A 20,283-nucleotide genomic window follows, 5' to 3' on the forward strand; every position below is an offset into this window, starting at 1 on the left:
TCCGGCCATCTGCAGCCAAGTGCCACCCACACTGCTGTGGAGATTGAGTTATTCAGGTCAAGTGCTGGGAAGAACTCACTCATGATCATTGTTATTTGAAGTCCTTTGATCATCAGCTCCATCCACTGGATGGGAGAGAATATTGGTTTAAACTTTTATTTGCTTTTCATACCCGGTGGTATAGGTTTTAAAGCTATTTCTTTAAACTCTTTGATGCACTTTCCACTGAGAGGTGGCCTCTGGGCCCCTCCCTTGAAACCTCTGTGACTGCTTCCTGGAACCAAGTGCAGTGGGGGTGACTCTGCGTGACTTCTGAGACAAGAAGGGGGAAAGGCCAGCAGTTTCTCCCCAGGGCTCACTTGGGACTCGCAGATGCCATGCTGTGGGGAAGCCCAAGCTGCACACAGAGGCCACATACTGGTGCTCGGCTGACAGCCTGAGACGAGATCCCAGCCAACAGCCAGGATCAACCCCAGCTGCACAGGGAGGAGGTAACCCCTGACTCTGGCCCCTCCACCAACTCGGAATACTTGCACGAGAGACCCCAGCTGGACCCCATCATCCCAGAACCATGAGAGAGTAATAAATTGGTGGTTGTTTTAAGTCACTAAGTTTTTGGGGGATTTGTTGTCTAGTAGCAGATAACTGAAACTCTAGTCCTTCGGCCACCTGACGCGAAGAACTGACTCATTGGAAAAGACCCTGATGCTAGGAAAGATTGAAGGCAGGAGGAGAAGGGGACAATAGAGGGTGAGATGGTTGGATGGGATCTTTGACTCAATGGACATGAGTTTGAGTAGACTCCAGAAGTTGCTGATGGACAGGGAGGACTGGTGTGCTGCAGTCCGTGGGGTTGCAAAGAGTTGGACACGACTGAGCAACTGAACTGAGCAGATATACACCTTTCGTTTTTAGAGCATCGTCTGGTTTCTAGATGAATGAATGTGATTTTTTTCTATTTGGTCTCCACATCAACTTTGTGTGGAAGGTATTCAAATTCATTAATCTGGACATGAAGGAAATGCCTATGAATGTTGAATGCCTTGCCCAACATCACAAGGCTCGTTGCCTGAGATGTACAGACCAGAACCTGAGGGATGTCTGGCTCCCTGACCCAGTGCTCTTCCCATGAGTGATGTGGTCAGGGCCCAGAGGAACAGGGTTTATCATTATCTCACCTACTGAACTATTTAAAACACCATCAGGATGTGTCCTGTGTACATGCCTTCTGTACCTTAGCATCTTCCAAATACTGGGTCCATGTCCCAGCGACTACAACTGTGGAACAACAAACCACCCAAAGCCTAGTGGCTTAGAACAATAGTCCTTCATTATATTCCATTGTTTTGGTGGGTGAGGAATTCAGAAGTGGCCCGACTGGGTGGTTCTGGCTTAGGATCACTCATGAAGTTAACGTTAGATGTCACCTGGGGCTGTAGTCAAGTGAGGGATTGACGGACTGGAGAGTTCATTTCCAGAATGGCTCCGTCCCACAGCTGTCGATCTCCCCAGCACTGCCATAGTGTCCCCACTATGCCTTTCTCCAGAGTAAGCCATCCAAGGGGCCAAGGTGGAAGCAGCAGTATTTTATGACTTATCTTGGAGACTCACACCATCACTTGTGCTGTGTTTTCTTGGTCCCCCTGGTCCCCTCTGAGTCAGTGCAGGAGGCATCACACCAGGTGTGAGCCCCAGAGTGATGGGCCCCTGGGGCCATCTTCGAGGGTAGCCACCACGGTCAGTACTGTTGCCCTAATTCACAGGAGAGGCCAACAACTCAGAGAGGTTGGGACTCGAGGGCTGGAGGCCGAGCAGGGAGCCTGCAGACTGAAGGCAGTGCTGTCTGACTCCCTCTCCACCTACAATAAAAGGTGGCTCATGGTGTATTTTGACGCATATATTAGGATTTTCAGAAACACCTTCAAAGTTAGGAAGTTCCTTGGAGCACCATCATGGAAGGAAATATTGGGTGCATAAGCCAAGTGGAGGCCTTTACTTTCTTCACTTAATAAAGGCCTCACTTTATTGGGGCTGAAGTTCTGCCTTTTACCTGGGTGCCTGCCTTTGAAACCATGTTTCCTTTCTAAAAATTTTTATTGGGGTATAATGGATTAACAATGGAGTGTTAGTTTCAGGTATACATTATATCTCAATAAATACATAAATGAGCTGCAAGGATGTATTCTACAAAATGGGGAACATAGCCAATATTTTACAATAACCATATGTGGAATATATAATCTTTAAAAATTGTAAATCACTATACTGTACACCTGTAACTTATATAATGCTACATAGTAGCTATGTGCTATGCTTAGGCTCTCAGTCCTGTATGACTGTTTGTAGCCCACCAGGCTTCTCTGTTCATGGGGATTCTCCAGGCAAGAATACTGGATTGGGCATAGCACCTATAGCTCAGTTTTTAAAAAAAAGACAAAAAAACACCAAGGCTTCCTTTTCTTGAGTAGGTGGATAATATAGAAAGACATTGGTCTTAGTTTTGTTTTTTTTAATAGACCCCCCCAAAGCTGATGTTATAGATTTCTAATAGTCTATTAGGGCTAAAATTACATCTACTTTCTTTAATTTTTGGCATACTTTACATTTTTTACTTGAAAAAATAGTGAACCTTAAGAGTTATGAAAAGGTGTGTTTCACTGTAAACTTAATTACAAGAAAATTGAGAAGAGAAATATGAAGACCGTTAACAGAGGAGATAAACACACAGTTCACAAATACAGGTCTACAGTTAGTAAAGAAACATGAGGAAAGATTGAGCTCCACTAAAAATGGATAGCAAGCTAAAGGTAACACACTTTTATAAAATTCATGAAGAAATGGCATCTATACTCTGCCTTGGTGACTTCACATTTGGGAATTTATCTTACAGATATAAAAGCAGAAGCTATATGTCAATCTGTAAGATGGGATGGTGTTGATCACTGGTGCGTTTGTTATAACAAACATTGGAGACCACCTGTGTGTTCAGATAGTTGAATAAATAAAGTGTGGCTACATGAAGGAATAATATGCACCCATTAGAAGGGTTAATTAAGGGAGGGGTGCCCATGACATGTTTCAAAACTTAGAGAGGAAGTTACTGAATGATGTGTGTTGTTGGATGCTATTTCTATAAAAAAGGAAAGCTCGTGTCTTTGTATGAGTTTGCATTAATCTGCAGAGAATCTGTTTATTGATCAGGGGTGTGACGTGGAGGGGCAGATAATTAGTTTTAGAAGGGAAAAAGTACAGAACACACTGTGTAAAGTACAAATCTATACTTTGGCTATTTCATTAAAATCTCAATGCTGATCAGTAATCAATCTTCCTTAAGAGAGGCCACTGTTTTGTTTTGTTTTGTTTTGTTTTTGGCCTTACCACTCAACATGTGGAATCTTAGTTCCCCGATCAGGGGTCGAACTCATGCCCCCTGCAGTGGAAATGTGGAGTCTTCACCACTGGACCCCCAGGGAAGTCCTAAGAGGCCACTGTTTTGCATTTTCTTCCTGGCAACTGCCGGCCCCTTCAAGTGGACAGTGCCAGGCCTTCCTTTTCCCCGTACCGAAAATGAGGATGCTGAGATTTCCCTGCAGGAAGGTGATGCTGGTAGCTGTTTTCAGTGTCCCATAATCAGCCATCGACATGGAGGACAAGACAAGGTGATACTTTTTAAAGGGAGAGGGAGGCGATATCATTCACATGCCATCCTCACTGGTTCCAATTGTGGGGGGTGGGGTGGGGTGGGGAAGAGCTTTGTTGTGGGTACACTGTGCCCTCTTGGAAGGAGGGAGGCATCCAGCCCTTTGCCTGCACTTAGCCTGGCGGCCTTTTCTGAAGAATATTGATCAGAAGTGCTAACCTCTGCCATTGTAACAGCAGAATGCAGTCCCCGAGTATTTACGGAAAAAAGCTTTTCTTCGCCAGACTATTTTCTGAAGTCAGAAAGATCCTTTCAGAAGCTCTAATAGCAAGCCCCTGCCCACTTCACGCCCACCTGAGAGCCACACTCCAATTTTCAGGCCCCCAGGACCCCGTGTTGATCTGGAAGCTGGTGAGCATGACCTATTTATAGAAAAGATGCTCTGTCTAACCTGACAAGCATCTTGCTGGAGGGTGAGGTGGGATATGTAAGTGGAAGACTGAAATTATACCGAGACACACAGGGAACCGTATTCTTGTCCCCGACAGAATTTATTCATTTATTCTTCATTTCCTAAGTCAGTGTTTTAGGCAGAATTTGGGGGACTTCCCTAGTGGTCCAGTGGCTAAGAGTCTGTGCTTGTTTGATCCCTGGTCAAGTAACTAAGACCCTGCAGCCTCCACAGCATAGCTAAGAATAAGTACAAATTTAAAAATGTTTAAAGAGAATTTTGATCACATAATGTCATCTGATATTGTGATAGCAATATGTTTGCTTGAATGAATCTAGTCAGTGTTTTCCATGTCTAACATGGTCCAGAAGGGAGGCTACTAAGAATTCCTAATTTTTTTTTTCTTTTTTGGCTGTGGTGCATGGCTTGTGGGATCTTAGTTCTCCAACCATGGATCAAATCCACACCCCTTGGCAGTGAAAGTGCGAAGTCCTAACCACTGAGAATTCCTAATTTCTCCTTTGTTCTATAAGGAGCAGAATTCTTGTGCGGGGGGTGGGGGTGGTGGTGGTTGCAAAAACAGATGATGGGGTCCCACCACACCTATTGGTAAGAATCTAGGTGGTGGGGGATTGGTAGGACTCAGAATCTTATGAAGGCTCCCTAACAAATATAATCACCCAGCTCCCTTTTATGAGGAACCAAGCATTAAAGGTGAAACATACCTTCAAAGTGAGCTCCTGCTAACAGTCAAAAGCTGAAAAAAAAAAAAAAAAAAAAAGCCAAAAGGATTCAGGCTCTACTTGGCTCCCAGGACGGCAGCTCCCCATGGAGGTCAATAAATGTCTTGGAAGTAACAGGGACTCGGCAAATATTTGCAGATGGACGAATGGATGCTTTCTGCAAAGCTTGATTGTCTAATGTCCTGGAAGTTCCCTGCTGTCCAGGGTATGGAAGTAGCCCAGGATGCTGGTGGGGGCCACCTGGCCAGGTTGCCTGGATGCGATGGTTGATGGCTGGAGTCCTGAGGTGAGGGCACAAGTGGGCTTCAGGTGCACCCCAGGGGGTATGATTACACCCTATCACCTCTTCACAAGACAAAGCCTCCGACCTGGACGCTTGCTCATCAGGGTCAGGGGCTCCAGAAGAGTGGCTGGTACAGAGGGCTGCTCTGGGGAGATGGGGTCCAAAGCCAGGGCTTACTGTGGGCCTTGGTGCAGAAGAGAGGAGCAGGGGGGCATTGAGACATAGGAGAGTGATGATGTTTAATCTTGTCTTCCAGGTTATGAACCAAGAGGTCATTTTTTTTTTTACACATCAGCAAACCTCCCTGTACCCATCCTGGCTACTATTTTGGATACTTATTAAGACTTTGGTTAAAAAAAATGCTTTTGAACAACTTCATCTGATAAAAATGTGAACCATCTTTTGTTAGATGCCAGGATAAACTTTATTTTCCTTCCAACTATAATGAAAACACGAGGAACATATGGCTCGTGAGTGCTGTGTTTCTACTTTATTGAGTCGTCACAGTAAATCAGAATTAAGGAGGGAGGGCAAACTGGGGAGTCAGGTAATGGCCATTGGTGAGCCGTGTGCTCCTTGGGGGTGCGGCGCCCCTTGCCGAGGGGCACTGTGCCGGCCAAGTGGCTTACAGAAACGGTCTACACCGACGTAGGCATGAACCAGGTATGGAGCATCAGGAACATTAAATAATGTGAGACAGCAAAAGAGAAATCAAATGACACCTTATAACTTAATTTACCATATTTACCAAATTCTATCATTTACATGGACTAAATATTGTAGACCTGGAAAACGCAGCAAAACATTCACTTAACGTGTATGTCGTACATAGGTACTGAGTGCAACGAAGACATGGTTGTTTCCTGTGGAATTTCCCACTGGGTGTGGACATGCCCCTTCAGTTGCTATGAGGGTAACACAGTTACATCTAAGAAGTCACAGTCATCGTAAAAGCACCCCTCCCGCCTGCAGATACGACAGTAGATGAAGTGTGGGTGATCACTCCCAAGGAAGGTCAGGAACATGTGACCTGCATTGTCTAAGGATCTGAAGGAGCTCATGGTAAGGATGAGGGTCCCATCAGCCAGCCTCTCTCAGAGTCAAGGCTGAAGCCCCCTTCCTTCCCTGAGGCAGCTGGGAAGACCTTTCCTTAACCACAGGAAGACACCGTGACAGTCCCTTCTTCTTCACTGCTGTCTAATTAAGGTTTTACTACTTAAAATGTCATCATTTTGTGGAATTACTATTTTTTTTTTAAGTACAAATACCTACTTAGTGAGACTAGAGATGACCATCTTTGCATCAGATGGAAATCAATGTGCAGAGAGGTGGGCGGAAGACCTGGGCCTGCCTGGAAGCCCGAGAGTCTTCTCCATTTGGGGCCAGCAAGGGCCACTTGTGTTTACAGATGGCTGACTTACTAATGTCATGAGTCAGCACGGTGACTCAGGTGGGTGCCCACCAGATAAGTGACCCTTGGAAATTTTGCTGAAAAGCATTTATTACAGAAGTTCAATATTTGCTTTTCTAAGTGAAAAAAAAAAAAGAGAAAAAAAACTTGATCATTTCAATTTTCCACCCCAAATAACAAAAGCGATTCAAGTGCACGTGATTGCAAGCAAAAAACCTTGTCACTAGAGTCCCTGTGTTTCTAAACCAAAGCTGTTACTGAGAAGAGCCGTCACACTGCTACCTGTCCTCTGGGGTCGTAGGGTGGTCAGAATCTTTTGGGATTATAGGAAAGTCTATGTATTTGCTACCTACAACCCGGTAGGTACTTTCCCACTCTGGGTCAGGAGGGCTGGAATTATGGGGCAGGAGTCTGTGTGTATGTGGGGGGCTTCAATATGAGTCCTGAAACCAAGTCTAAGAATTCTGATACAGGGGTTGTCTAGGGCCTGAAGGTGACATGTTCTCCCAGAAGCTAGAGCTTACGTGGGACTCAGGAGCATGTGATGTCTCTCCTGTAGGATCGAGGAACCACATGGAGCAGAACCTGACTCTGGGGCCACGTGGGCCAATCCACGCCGAGCAGAAACCCGAAGTCACTCAAAGCTGGGGTCGGGGGGCAGTGGGGGGAGTGCCCGGGAGGACAAGAGTTGTGCCATTTGCTGACACAACAGAGAAGGCAGTCACTTCCGGTCACCCTTGACGTTGCCACCAAGCCCGCGATCAGTGGACAAACCGTTGACAGACCAGCCGGGAGAGCTGCTTCTGCTGGAACGAACTGGGTGCTTTCTGGTCCCAGTAGTGCTCAAACCGCCCCTGCCGTGGGCCTGGCCTCAAGTCCTACCCACCATTCTCTGTAAAGCAGAGAAACAAGCTCCCTGGAGAATCAGAAGTCCCCCTCCTTCGGACAGGAAAGCCCTTCTGAATCCTGTCTCACCGTCTCCAGGGTCTGCCTGCTCCCTCTGCCATTGTTAGGCACCAGCCCACTGGGCGGTGGGTGGTCAAGGAAGATGGCGGCTCTGCTGGGCAAGGGGCTCGGAGGGCCCAGCTGGAAGGTGGGCAAGGGGTAGGCTGGGGGCACCCGTGGGTGGGTGCAGGAGTGGAGAGGCGACAGCAGGCTGGGCGGGAAGCACCTGCATGGAGAACTTTCTGGGCCCTTAGCTGGTGGCTCCCCTGTTCCAGGCTCAGGGCTCACTCTGGAGATGGCCCGAGGGCCTCGGTGACTAGCAGAGGGCCAGCCCCCAACACCGCAACCCCAGCAAGGGCACCTGCCAAGCACAAATGGATCTGTCCTTCTTCCCTTTCTGGAAAAAAAAAAAAAAGACACAGCAGGCCCCTCTTGGGCAGCCAAATGGGTACAAAGTAGGGATCATACCCTCTGCTAAAGTTCAGTCCCCCTAAAGCTCTGTGTGTCAGGCAAAGTGTGGGAGGCCCCTCCCAGCAGGGTGGGAGGCAGGGGGGCCCTACCACAGGGTGAGGACTGGAAGGGAGCTTTTGCAGGGACAGGACTCTGTGTTTCTAGAATCACCCGAGCGCCACGAGACAGAAGCTTCACCATCACCACGTAGAGGGCCTCTAGCAGGGACAGGGTAAGGGTCAGGGTCAGGGTCAGGAATGCTCTCCCTGGTTAGCAGGCATTGGGGACCAGGTGGAAAACACAGCAACGGAAGCACAACTTCTCCCGGGCTTGAGGCCCTGGGGAAAGCCAGTTTCCATGATGATGAAATTTGGGGCTAGCTGTGAATCCTAACAGAAGGAGAAGCAAAACCAATGCAGGAAGCCCTCCTCCAAGAGCGGGACAGGGTAACATCGGACAGTTTACAAAGCAAAGAAGACCCTGAGGGACAGAGCCAGCTGCGCCCCCTCCCCCTCCCGGGGAGCCCGGAGCCTCCTCCTGTTCCCTCTGCTGGGGCAGCCCCACCAGCCGGTGTGTCTCTGGTTGTCGGCGACTTTTCTTCTTTCACAGCCCAAGGTTCCTGAGATGCTACCGCCTAGTTTGAGAGTCTGATCCGCAGCATTTTGGTGGGATTCCTCCTCAGGTTCAGAAGCCCGTGCAGGGAGACTCGCCGAGGACACTGGCAGAGCAGCAAGGTTCCCGGAGTCTGGGTTTGGGTGGGGAAGTGGGGGAGCCTCCTCCGTTTCCTCCTTCCCGAGAGGCACCATAGAGGGGAGTTCAGCCTGGTAGCCAGGGCCCTGGAAGGAAGCAGAGGGAGGCCCTTGTGGGCACAGGGTGGAGGGGGAGGCTGTGGCACATCCCCAGGAAGCGGGCTGGACCCCAGCCTGGTGCCACAAGTGTGCAGGGACGTTTGCTGGATGAACCCACAGACCTTCCAGCCTTTGCTCTAGACCTTCCTGCAGCGCAAAAGGAGCTGTGAATCTTTTTGAAATTTATTGGGCCTTACATCCAATTCTCAAGTACAGAAGGAAGAGAAAAGGCACCATTAACACTGTGGGTGTGGGGCAAGGGCGACGGAGCAAACTGCCCCAGAATCAGTGAAAGAATAAGAAAAAAAGTCAGGGGCAGCTTGTGGCTCCGTCGTGTTATTATTTACATGGATTTACATGTTGATACTTTACACCAGGCTTACAGCTCGATTATTCCCCAAGGGGTCTGAGACGGGAGGTCAGGACTAATTGAACAAGTCCAGAAGTGCCTACAGCTGTTGGGTCCCAGAGAGAAAAAGGAACGAAGCTGAAGCCTGCGCACGCCCCATCCCCAGGGCTGCTCCAGGAACCCAGGCGCCCGCTGCTGCAACACACGGCCGTTGTTGCTGAGGTGGGTCCCCCCGGACCCTGCTTCGAGGGAGGACCATTTCATCACCCTCCTAATAACCTATTTTTAAACCCTGCTGGGCTTTGCCCCAGCTTCCTCAAAAGCAGGCTCTCTAGCCTTCTCCCGACATGCTTCACTTCCGGGCTTTGGCCTGACATTTCTCTCATTACTGGCCTTTGAAATTAATTTACATAAGTGGCCTTACTCACAGACAGCATCTCCTTTCATTTTCGGACCTGACCTTCTTGTTTCTAGAGACAGCCTCTGGAATCAATACCTGTGAACATGCTTGGACCCGAGGAGACTGCCTACCCCAGGCTTGCTCCCCAAATGGCCTCCTTAAGATGTCCCAAGCCTGGCCTCTTCTGTCGCCTCCTTCCAGTCCCAGGAAGGTCAGGCAGAGAGAGGAGTTGTGAGTCTCTCTTCTGCTGTTTTTGTCTTTGGAAACAGGCTGATTTTTGGTAAAAGCAGCATAGCTATGCTGTCATCCACGGTGGAGATGGCGCTGGTTACAGACATCACCCCAGGCCCCTGGAGGACATCGGCGTGTGGTCCATCAGGGAGGGCAGCAGGGAGAACATCCCTGACTCAATCCCAGATACGATTCCAGCTTGAACACCTTCACTTCAAATTGTATAAAATTTCACATCATTAACTAGGAACCAGGGCTTCCCTCATAGCCCAGTTGGTAAAGAATCTGCCTGCAATGCAGGAGACCCAGGTTCGATCCCTGGGGTGGGAAGATCCCCCTGAAGAAGAAAATGGCAACCCATTCCAGTATTCTTGCCTGGAGAATCCTCATGGACAGAGAAGCCTGGCAGGTTATAGTCCATGGGGTCACGGGAGTTGGACACAACTTAGTGACTAAACCACCACCAACTAGGAACCAACCCCACCCGCTCTGAATTCAGATCTACTGGGAGAGGGAAGCAAGGGGGAAAAAAAGCAAGTAAATGCTTTGAACATAAAGTGATGTTCAAAGATGTGATATCAGGTGTGAGTATTGCTGGATCAGAAGGGAAATATTTACTCCCCCACCCCAGCCAGGAAGGCCCAGGGGGCTAGCCCTCGCAGTCCTGCACTGCAGCATGGCAGGTGGGCAGGGCAACACCAACTTGGACCAGCATGAAGCTCTCACTGCAAAGTGGCCTTCGGGCATCTCAGGGCAGTGACCCCACCACTGGTGCCCCAGGAAAGTCATGCCGGACCAGGAGACCGCACCACACGTCCCCTGCATCCCTCCGGTCCCCACCTTGCCCTTGGCGTGTCCCTGGCCTGCGCTGGCTCCCACCATGCCCAATGCACCCCATGATTGATGAGGAGGTGGCCACCACAGACGGAGCAGGCTGGCCACAAAGGGGGGTGATCCCTTTCCTGGCTGCTGACAACCGCTGCCTCCGCCCGGCCTTTCCTCGTGCTAGAAGACAGTGTTCAAAGGACCCTGGAGCCCCACTTGGCCACCTTAGGAGATACGGGGTCCCAGGAAAAAAAAAAGGCTTTTGTGTGAATCCCCACGACTAGGGAGGAGTGTATACTGTTCTGCCTGGCTGACATGGGCTTTGTGGCTTGTGGCACCTTGGGGGCTGGCACCAGTGAGCCCAGGTTGGGACAATTCCATGGCTGGGGGGCCAAGAAAAAGCAGATGGGTTGGAGGGTCAGCTCCCTGTGCAGTGGGCCTGCCAGGGGGAGGAGGGCAGTGCTTGGGATAAACTCAAAAATCCAGACCCTCACCTCCCTGTTCACATCGACCCAGAAGGGAGGGTGTCTGTGCCCAGGTTCCCTTGGGGGATGTGGTTGATAAATGACAGCTCGCTCCCTGAGCCACCCATCCATATCGTCATCACCCTCAGGTTCCTGGTCACCCTCAGCATCGGGTTTCCGACCCGTGACTCCACGAGGAGGTACAGCCTGGGCCATCCCGAGAGGCTCTGCTGCGAGGTGTCCGCTGTCCATCAGGGTACTGGGCAGGGCCCAGACCCCAGACCCAGGCCAAAAGAGGAGGCCCGTGGAGGTCACACCTGCCGTGGCCAGCCCGCCCTCTGGGTCCTAAACCACAGTGATGCCAGGGTTCCCTGCCCTCTGCGCCCCGCAGCTTTTGTCTGCTCTTCCTCTCCCAGCTGTTCCATTCAGCAGCCCCAGGACGACCTGCCCTCCCCAGCCCAGGCCCCCAAGGTCCCATTAAGGCCAGCGGTCAAAGGCCAGCCCGCACGTGCTGCATCTTATCGGCTCATCTCAAGACCCCCGTTCCTCCAGGCTTGGCAACAAAAAAAAGGGGCGGCCCCGGGCCTACTGGCTCCCTGAGGCCCCCTGCACACAAAAGGGCGGGCGACAAAGACATTTTCTGGGATGGCAGGTGTTGGTGTCGGATTCCACCCGGAGCATGGGAGGCCGGAGAAAGGCTGGGGTGGGTTTCCTGGGCAGGCGGGCAGTGCAGACACGCAGGACAGAGCCCCTCAGGGCTGAGGGGGAGGCGGCAGGAACCCCTAGCCCCGGAGGGAGGTGAGTCAGTGAGTGAACTCTCCCCCACTCCCCCAAGAGCAGGGCGCTGGGCAACTCCACTGACGTGTCAGTTCAAACACTTGTTCTTTGAACTTACCTTGTTCAAACACTGCAGCGAGATCTTCACGTATTTTAATCTGAAGGGAAAGAACATAAAATGGAGTGAATACAGGCCCCACACACGCACAGCCCAACTCGATAATGAACACGGTGCTAAAAATACATCTGTTCCTGGGCTGTCTGAGTGTTCCTGCAGCTTCCGAGATCATTACCAGCTGAAAATTCACCTGAAATTCCACTTGGCAGGACAAAATTCTGGCTGCCATCACCGGTACAGGTGTGAAACGAAGGCGACGTTAGCTTTCCCAGGATGTGTGACAGTTTCTGTGGGAGCCCTGTAGACACCGGCAGCTCTGACCCAGCGCGTACGGGACGGCCTTTGACCGCTGGCCTTAACGGGGCCTTGGGGGGTCTCGATGTCCCATTCCTGCTGCATGAGGGTCCCTCATGTTTTGTCTTAGGTATAGTTAAAGCTAAGAGTTTTCAAGACAAGCATTTGGAACTCTCTGGAGGCCCTGAAAAAATAACTAATGCCCACTAACTGTATAAGTTCACACGTCTCTAAGTTTCATTTTACAGGGTTTTGAGGGGAACACAGTGTGTTAATGCGGTACAGGCGTCACCTTCCATGTCACATTCGCCAGGGAGGAAGAGTGAGGTGTACTGTGCAGAGGGCAGCTTTAAAGGGGACCCTTCAGAGTCAAAACTGGACTCTCGCTCACAGAGCAGCAGGACCCCAGTAGTCCTGTCGGACCCCAGAGAGGCTCTGAGCTCCCCCGCGTGGATGGTTTTTCTCAACCACTCACTCCTCCACGGCCATCCTATTTCCCACGTGGTTTGCCTTAGCAAATGCAACGACCTCTTTCTGAGTCAGGCGACAGCTCCTCACCCCGACCCCCGCAACACTCCTAGTTCAGTGTCACTAGACCACCATCACTTTGCCAACGAAGGTCTGTCTAGTCTGAGCTATGGTTTTTCCAGTAGTCACGTGCAGATGTGAGAGCTGGACCATAAAGAAGGCCAAGTGCCGAAGAATTGATGCTTTCAAATTGTGGTGCTGCAGAAGACTCTTGAGAGTCCCTTGGACAGCAAGGAGCTCAAACCAGTCAATCCTAAAAAAATCAACCCTGAAGATTCACTAGAAGGACTGATGCTGAAGATGAAGCTCCAATACTTTGGCCACCTGATGCGAAGAGCTGACTCATTGGAAAAGACCCTGATGCTGGCAAAGATTGAGGACAGGAGAAGGGGGTGACAGAGGATGAGATGGTTGGATGATATCACTGACTCAATGGACATGAATTTGAGCAATCTCTGGGAGATGGTAAAGGACAGGGAAGCCTGGCATGCTGCAGTCCATGGGGTTGCAAAGACTTGGACACGACTGAGCAACTGAAAAACATGCAACCCACCATCAAATCTGGACAAAGGACTTTTCTATCAGTGACATGGACTGCTGTCTGCCTGACCACTGTGGTGAACCTGGATAGTCTGCTGGCCTTGCCTGCAAGGCTGGGGCAGTGACCTCAGCCAAGTTCTAAGACGGATGCCGCTGGAGGAGGGACCAGTGACAGATCTCAGGTGGGGCTTTCTGGAAGGAATGTGGATTTCTCTGAAGCCTTATTTTCCAATCTCTCAATGAAACTTCACTCCCCTATACCTGCTAAAGTTGTGCGGGGTTGGGAACTTCAGGATAGAGAACAATCGTGACGATGCACTAGACTTGTCTGTCTTCCTTGATTTCCAGACACTGAACCGCTGTCTTTACATGGAAAGTGAGCTCTAGCGGCACAGGGAGTTCTCGGGCAGTGTTGACTCTTGGTGCTGGACTGTTCTGCTTTCTGTGTGGGACCTCTAAACACTGCAACGATCTAGACTGCCCCTTTTCCTTGCAATGCACTGCAAGCTCCCGGAAGGTGGCGGTTGCGGAACATCTCCGTGAGTCTTCCTCCAGCCGAGGGGCTCAGCTTCCGTGCTGTCGATCCTCTCCACTGTGAGCAAAGGGTCTCCCCATGAAGGGGCTCCATGGCCCCCTCCCCTGCAGCCCCTAGGCGCTGGCAATGCTGGGCGTACAGGCACCCGATTGGTGGGACTGAGCAAACAGATGGTGCGGCTGACAATGGAGGGCTTGTTTGTAATTGCTGATGAGGACGGACGGCCCTTCTCCCGGTGCGTCCTCACAGGCAGCCGGGTGTGCTGTGCTGGACCCGACAGAAAATCTCAGGGACTGCCAATCCACTGGCGAGTTAAGGAGATGCAGAGACAGCGGCAGTTGGGGGCTGCCATAATTATTCCATGGGGCTCAAGTGTCACTCGCCCTGACACACAGACAGTGCTCCTGGAGGGCGGGGACCCCCTGCATGGAGCAGAGCAGCAGGCTGTCAGCTTCCTGACGCCTCCCCAGGGTGGGTCGGCATGAGATACCGACTAACCTGGGCAGTACTGGACGCACCAGGAGACCACGGTGCTCGGAGCTGTGTGATGCCCAGGGACACGGGAGACGTGAAGTCTAACCATGTCATTATCTCATTGGCTGGGCACCTGGTGTGTCCCAGGACATGTTCTAGGCTCCGGGTGACAGATGAAACCCCTGCCTTCGGAGGTTTTTGGGGGAGGAGTTAATGGCGTGCTGTTGGGGGACAAAGATGTCTTATTCTCTATTTGTACAAAGCCCAGATGTCAGCATGGAAAATATACAGGTAGACCATGTATCTGTGGTGTTTTGGGGGAAAGGACAAATTAGGAAATAAAAACGCGGGGCAAGAAGGATAAAAGGTCGAGAAGCACTGATTGTATGGTTAATATGCATGTTAAGTCTGGAGTCTCCTTACAGGTGAATGGTGTTGTCAGTGGGGAGTTGGCCCCACTCACGTCTGAGAGCAGCTGAGCGAGACCCCCTGGGGAGAACTGGAGGGTATGGCATGACCCAAGGGGCACGGGGGTAACTCGGGACACCAATGGGCCACGTGCGGCCACTCAGCGGCTCAGACACCCCCAAGGTGGCTTTTAGAGAAGGACATCCTACTTCTCAGGTCTCCTCTGACTCCTCTGACACCTGGATAATATCCACCAGGACTTCCAGGGACGAGGAGATCACCAACTTGGTTGGCGCCTCGTGGGGGCTTTTCAAGAGCCGGTGGGCCTTTTCATGGCCTGTTTTCTCTGGCTGCACTCACTGGCAGAGCAGAAGAGCAAAGATTTGCACCAAGCGTCTTATCTCTGAGGCAAGGCTGCTGTCCAGGACTGCCCCCTGGGACATGCGCTGAGCAGGGTTGGACAAGAAAAGTGGCTGCTCTCCCTGGGTCCTAGTTACTGGGCAGTCAGTGTGGGAGACGATTAGCTGGTTCAGGATAATTAGGGAAGGGAATGGTTCTGGGAGCTGGCATGCTGAGGGACAGAAAGCAGTGGGCTGGCGTTCTGGCTTCGGGTGAGAGCTAAATATCCTTGAGGCAGGAAGGCGGGCTGAGCGGGAGATCAGAGGGCTATTTGGGCTATTCAGACCCCTTGGAATGGCTCTGAGGATGCGAACAGGTGCAGCAGTGGACGGGGTGAGCCTACACTCTCAACACTGGCAACCCCAGACCAGTGGGCACTAGCCAGCCTAATTACCATCTCCAAATGGCCCGAGGAAGGTGTCCAGAATTTCCCATCCGGCCGCAGGGGCTGGGTCCTGGCCCCAGCCCTGGCTCTGGCTCTGGCCTGGGCTTCTGCTTTGCAGTCGTTGGTCTAGCCCATCAGCTTTGGTTCCGAAGCACGAAACTAGGCCAGCTGCACTGAAAGACGGGCGGGCAGAGAGAGGGCATGCCAGGTGAGTCCACCCACCTGTGCAGGGACTCGGCCAGCAGGTGGAACATTTTTGAAAACACTTGTCCGGCATTTTTCTATTTCCCTTGCATGGCTATAATGTATTCTTACACATCTATGGCTGAATTTAGCTAAACTGAACATTGAACATTAATGTCTTGTTAGGCCGTGGTGGAGAAAGATGCTTCCAGACCCGCTTACCGTCTCATAGGACGTGAACACAGTGATCTCAGTTACATCCCAGCCATGGAGAGAGTGTTCATTTTACCAGTCTGAATGATTCACATCTCCGAATGGAAAATCAGTACAGAAATGTTTATAGCAGCCATACTCATAATAGCTGAAAGGTGGAAACAGTCCCAAATGCCCACCACCTGATGAATGGAAACAAAGCGTGATCTGCCCTTACAATGGAATGTTATTTGGCGATACAAACAAGCGAAATATGGATACAGGTTACGACACAGATGACCCTTGAGGAGGTGCTAAGTGCAAGAAGCCAGTCAGCAAAGATCACGTATCATCTGACTCCATTTATACGAGACGTTCAGAACAGGCAGGTCCAGAGAGATAGGAAGAGACTGGTGGTTGCTTAGGGCTGGGAGGTAGGATGAGGATGGACTGCTAGTGGAATTCAGGTTTTTGTTTTTCAGGAGGGATTTTTAAGAAGTCTCTAAAATTAGATTGTGGGGATGGTTGCACAGCTTTGCAAATATAGGAAATGGCAACCTGCTCTAGTATTCTTGCCTGGAAAATTCCATGGACAGAGGAGCCTGGTGGGCTACAGTCCATAGAGATGCAAAGAGTTGGGCACCATTGAGTGGCTGAGCTTTTTAGAAGTTTATTTCCTGGTTATCATTCATATATGCTTCTGGAAAAGGAGAGTATAAAATATTCATTCTTTTCACCATCCGCAGACTTCAGTGCTACTAAGAGAGGTCCCGTTTGGCCTCTGCTTTGGTTGCTGCTTAACAGAAATTCAGGCAAAACCATCAAGGCTTCCAGGAGCCTACCCTGGCAGCTGCAATTGTCTGTGTTCCACCTTCTAGAACCTTCTGGACATGAGGCTCCACTCACGGCTCACAAGGCATGTGAACCTGAAGAGTCAGGAGCTCTGGATTCTCCCAAAACAACGTCTCAAGGTTATTTTGAATAAGCTTCAAGAGTCCCTTCCAAAAAAAAAAAAAAGAGTCCCTTCCAAAAACTGTCTGGGAGAAACATTCTTGGTATTTTCAGGCCAACTCTTGGCAACGGCTGTGTGTCCCTGGGCCATAATTAACACGGAGGCAGGGGCAGGATGCCACTCACACTTAAAACCCTGCAGGACTGAGAACCCAGGGCAAACCTAAGGCAGCATTTCACAGAAAGAGTGGCAGCTTCGAGTTCTTCCAAAGGAACCGATTAAACATCATGTCGATATTTCGAACAGTCTCAGGTCCTGCCTTTTCTGAGGAACATGGGACCAGCCTCCACGCTTGCCCGGGGCAGGAGGGTCCCCGTGCTGGCAGCTCTGAGGGGTGGGGTCTTCCTCTCTGCATCTCGCTCTCTCACCCACGCTTCTGAGAGTCCCCATCTCAGCCAGCTTGGGAGAGTCATAGACTGATGGGCAGGACACTTAGTGGGACAGCTAGCACACATCAGGCCACGTTTCCATCCTTTCCCAGCTCACGAAGCAAACACTATGGCCTGGCTCAAGGAAACCACAGCCCAGCTGACCCAGACCACTGGCTACATGTCATTTTTGCCCCTTGATAAATATTTTTTCACAGGTATCTGTGGTTTGGAGCTGACTAATCTGGGTTTATGAAAAATAAGACAATGTTGGTGATTCCTGAGTATCTGCTCCCCGAGGAGATGTGATGCTCTGAGAGGGACAAGGAGAGACAGAACGCAAGGTGTCAGAGCCCCTCATCCTCCCCTGAAATGCCCAGTACATCCTGCTCGGGGACAGCTCCCCAGGGAAGGCGGGGCTGGAGCAGCGATGGGGACATCTGACAGGTGGCACTGTCATTTTCCATCAGATCAGGTGGAGCAGATGCTCATCACATCCATCTTTTCCCTTTTCTAGAGCTGACACCAGGAGAGTAAGAGTTTTAGAGGGAAAAAGGGTGAATAAACATGAAGCAAGTTCAGTTCAGTTGCTCAGTTGTGTCCAGCTCTTTGCAACCCCATGGACTGCAGCACGCCAGGCCTCCCTGTCCATCAGCAACTTCCCAAGCTTGCTCAAACTCATGTCCATCGAGTTGCTGATGCCATCCAACCATCTCATCCTCTGTCGTCCCCTTCTCCTCCTGCCTTCAGTCTTTCCTAGCATCAGGGTCTTTTCCAGTAAGTCAGTTCTTCGCATCAGGTGGCCTAAGTATTGGAGTTTCAGCTTCAGCATCAGTCCTTCCAATGAATATTCAGGACTGATTTCCTTCAGGATGGACTGGTTGGATCTCCTTGCAGTCCAAGGGACAAAAGGTGGCGCAAAACAGGGCGACTGAAAATTCTCTTTAAAACCCTCCATACCACTCAGGAAAGCCCCCAACCAAGTTTCAGTTTCCCTGCCTGTGTTGTCACTGGGCTCCGGCGGCCCCACCTCCCCTACACCTGGCCAGGGTCCTGCTGCTCTTCATGGCTCCACTTTCACTGGGAGGACAGGAGTGGCCAGGGAGGATGAGACCCAATTACAGGTGTTTGTTCTGCCTCTTGCATCAGGCCCCCCACACATCTGTGACCTGGAGACATACCTGGACCCCTTAAAGCAACAGTCAGACTTCTTCCTGCCTGCACTGCTATCTTACTCCTGTTGCACATAAGAAAGAAAGCGCTATGTCACTCTTTAAAGAAATTACGGCCAAATATAGATATAAGAAACTCACACACACAGGACAAAGCTTTCCCTCCCCAGGCTGAGAAAAATCAAGGAGTAAGGGAGATAAGTTAGAGGAAGCTGGACCAGGTCGCCTTTGTGAGACACAGTGCTTCTCAACAACTGCTTACTTTTTGAAAGGAAGTCCCATCTCCAGGCCACACCACAGACAAAACCCCCCAAGTCTTTGGTGGAGGGACTTGCAGCATCTGGGGAGTGACCCAGGGCACAGCTGAGCCAGCACCACCAGGTTCTGGCAAATGGATTATGGGTCAAAAACCCTCCTATGAATGCTTTAACATGTTTCCAAGAGGAGTTGTGCGTGCTCAGTCGTGTTCGACACTTTACACCCTAGATACGGCTTATATTTTGATGCCTTCCAAATGTTTGTTGTGTGGGTGGTTGTTCTTTAGTTGCTCAGTTGTGTCCTACTCTTTTATGACCCCATGGACTACAGTCTGTCAGGCTCCTCTGCCCATGGGATTTCCCAGGCAAGGATACTAGAGTGGGTTGCCATTTCCTTCTCCAGGGGATCTACCTGTCCCATGGATGAAACCTGAGTTTCCTGCATTGGCAGGCAGGTTCTTTACCACTGAACCACCTGGGAAGCCCTTCCAAGAAGATACATTTTGAGTTTTTAAAAGAAATGTCATATGCACAGGGGTTAGGCTGAACCGGTGACATTAGAGGGAGGGTGGAATTGGGTATAGGTTGACGGGGGGGGGGGGTGACAGCTGGTGCAGGGCGATCAGTGGTTCTCAGGCCAGTTGCCAACGCCACCCAGATGTAGCCCAGAGCATGTGCGGGCAGAGTGGGTGCGTCCAAGCCCTTGAATGGATGGTGACATCAGATAACTTGTATTTGAGGGCCACTGTGGATGACCTGTGGAGAAGGAAATGGCAACCCACTCCAGTATTCTTACCTGGAGAATCCCATGGATTGAGGAGCCTACAGCCCATGGGGTTGCTAAGAGTCAGACAGGACTGGGCAACTTCACTTTCACTTTTCACTTTCATTCATTGGAGAAGGAAATGGCAACCCACTCCAGTATTCTTGTCTGGAGAATCCCAGGGACAGAGGAGCCTGTTGGGCTGCCGTCTCTGGGGTAGCACAGAGTCGGACACGACTGAAGAGACTTAGCAGCAGTAGCAGTGGATGACCTGAGCAGAGTTCTGGGCTGTCATCCTGGCCTCCAGAGTGGGACCATCCTCATAGGCGGGGCAACCGGCCAGCATCCCATGGGTGGCAGCCCAGTTTGCAGCCCCTCTTCCATGAGACAGGCCAACACAAGCAGAAGGAACTCCAGGAGGAGAGGAGAAACTGGGAGGCACAGGGCAAAGTGAGAAAAAACCCAGACGGGCAGGGTGGTGAGCAGAGCACTCAGGAGCACCTGTGGAGGTCTCCAGAAGTGTCCTCAGCCCCTTACACATACTGACTCATTGGGCCTTTACCAGTGCCTTTTAGTGGGAACTATTGGGGCTCTACTCAGAAGATATGCCAAAATGCTGGGCTGGATGAAGCACAAGCTGGAGTCAAGATTGCCAGAAGTATAAATAACCTCAGATATGTAGATGACACCACCCTTATGGCAGAAAGCAAAGAACTAAAGAGTCTCTTGATGAAAGTGAAAGAGGAGAGTGAAAAAGTTGGCTTAAAGCTCAACATTCAGAAAACTAAGATCATGGCATCTGGTCCCATCACTTCATGGCAAATAGATTGGAAACCAA

The 20,283-nt window shown here is 50.7% G+C and overlaps 1 protein-coding gene across 6 annotated transcripts in view; it reads right to left on the reverse strand.

Moving 5' to 3' along the window:
* Positions 1–5,585: 5,585 nt before the first annotated feature.
* Positions 5,586–20,283, reverse strand: part of RALGAPA2 (Ral GTPase activating protein catalytic subunit alpha 2) — a 277,106-nt gene continuing 262,408 nt past the window's right edge. For 3 of the 6 annotated variants that reach the window (XM_069547852.1, XM_069547846.1, XM_069547845.1), the window contains 3 exons: positions 15,508–15,666; positions 11,936–11,975; positions 5,586–8,759 (listed from right to left, as the gene is read on the reverse strand). In XM_069547852.1, the coding sequence (XP_069403953.1) occupies positions 11,971–11,975; positions 15,508–15,666 (164 nt within the window). In that variant the 3' untranslated portion in view covers positions 5,586–8,759; positions 11,936–11,970. Of the gene's footprint in view, positions 8,783–11,935; positions 11,976–15,507; positions 15,667–20,283 lie in introns of all 6 variants that reach the window. The other 3 variants (XM_069547851.1, XM_069547848.1, XM_069547849.1) reach the window with 2 other exon arrangements.

This window comes from Ovis canadensis, chromosome 13, assembly GCF_042477335.2.
Source record: "Ovis canadensis isolate MfBH-ARS-UI-01 breed Bighorn chromosome 13, ARS-UI_OviCan_v2, whole genome shotgun sequence".
Taxonomy (NCBI): domain Eukaryota; kingdom Metazoa; phylum Chordata; class Mammalia; order Artiodactyla; family Bovidae; genus Ovis; species Ovis canadensis.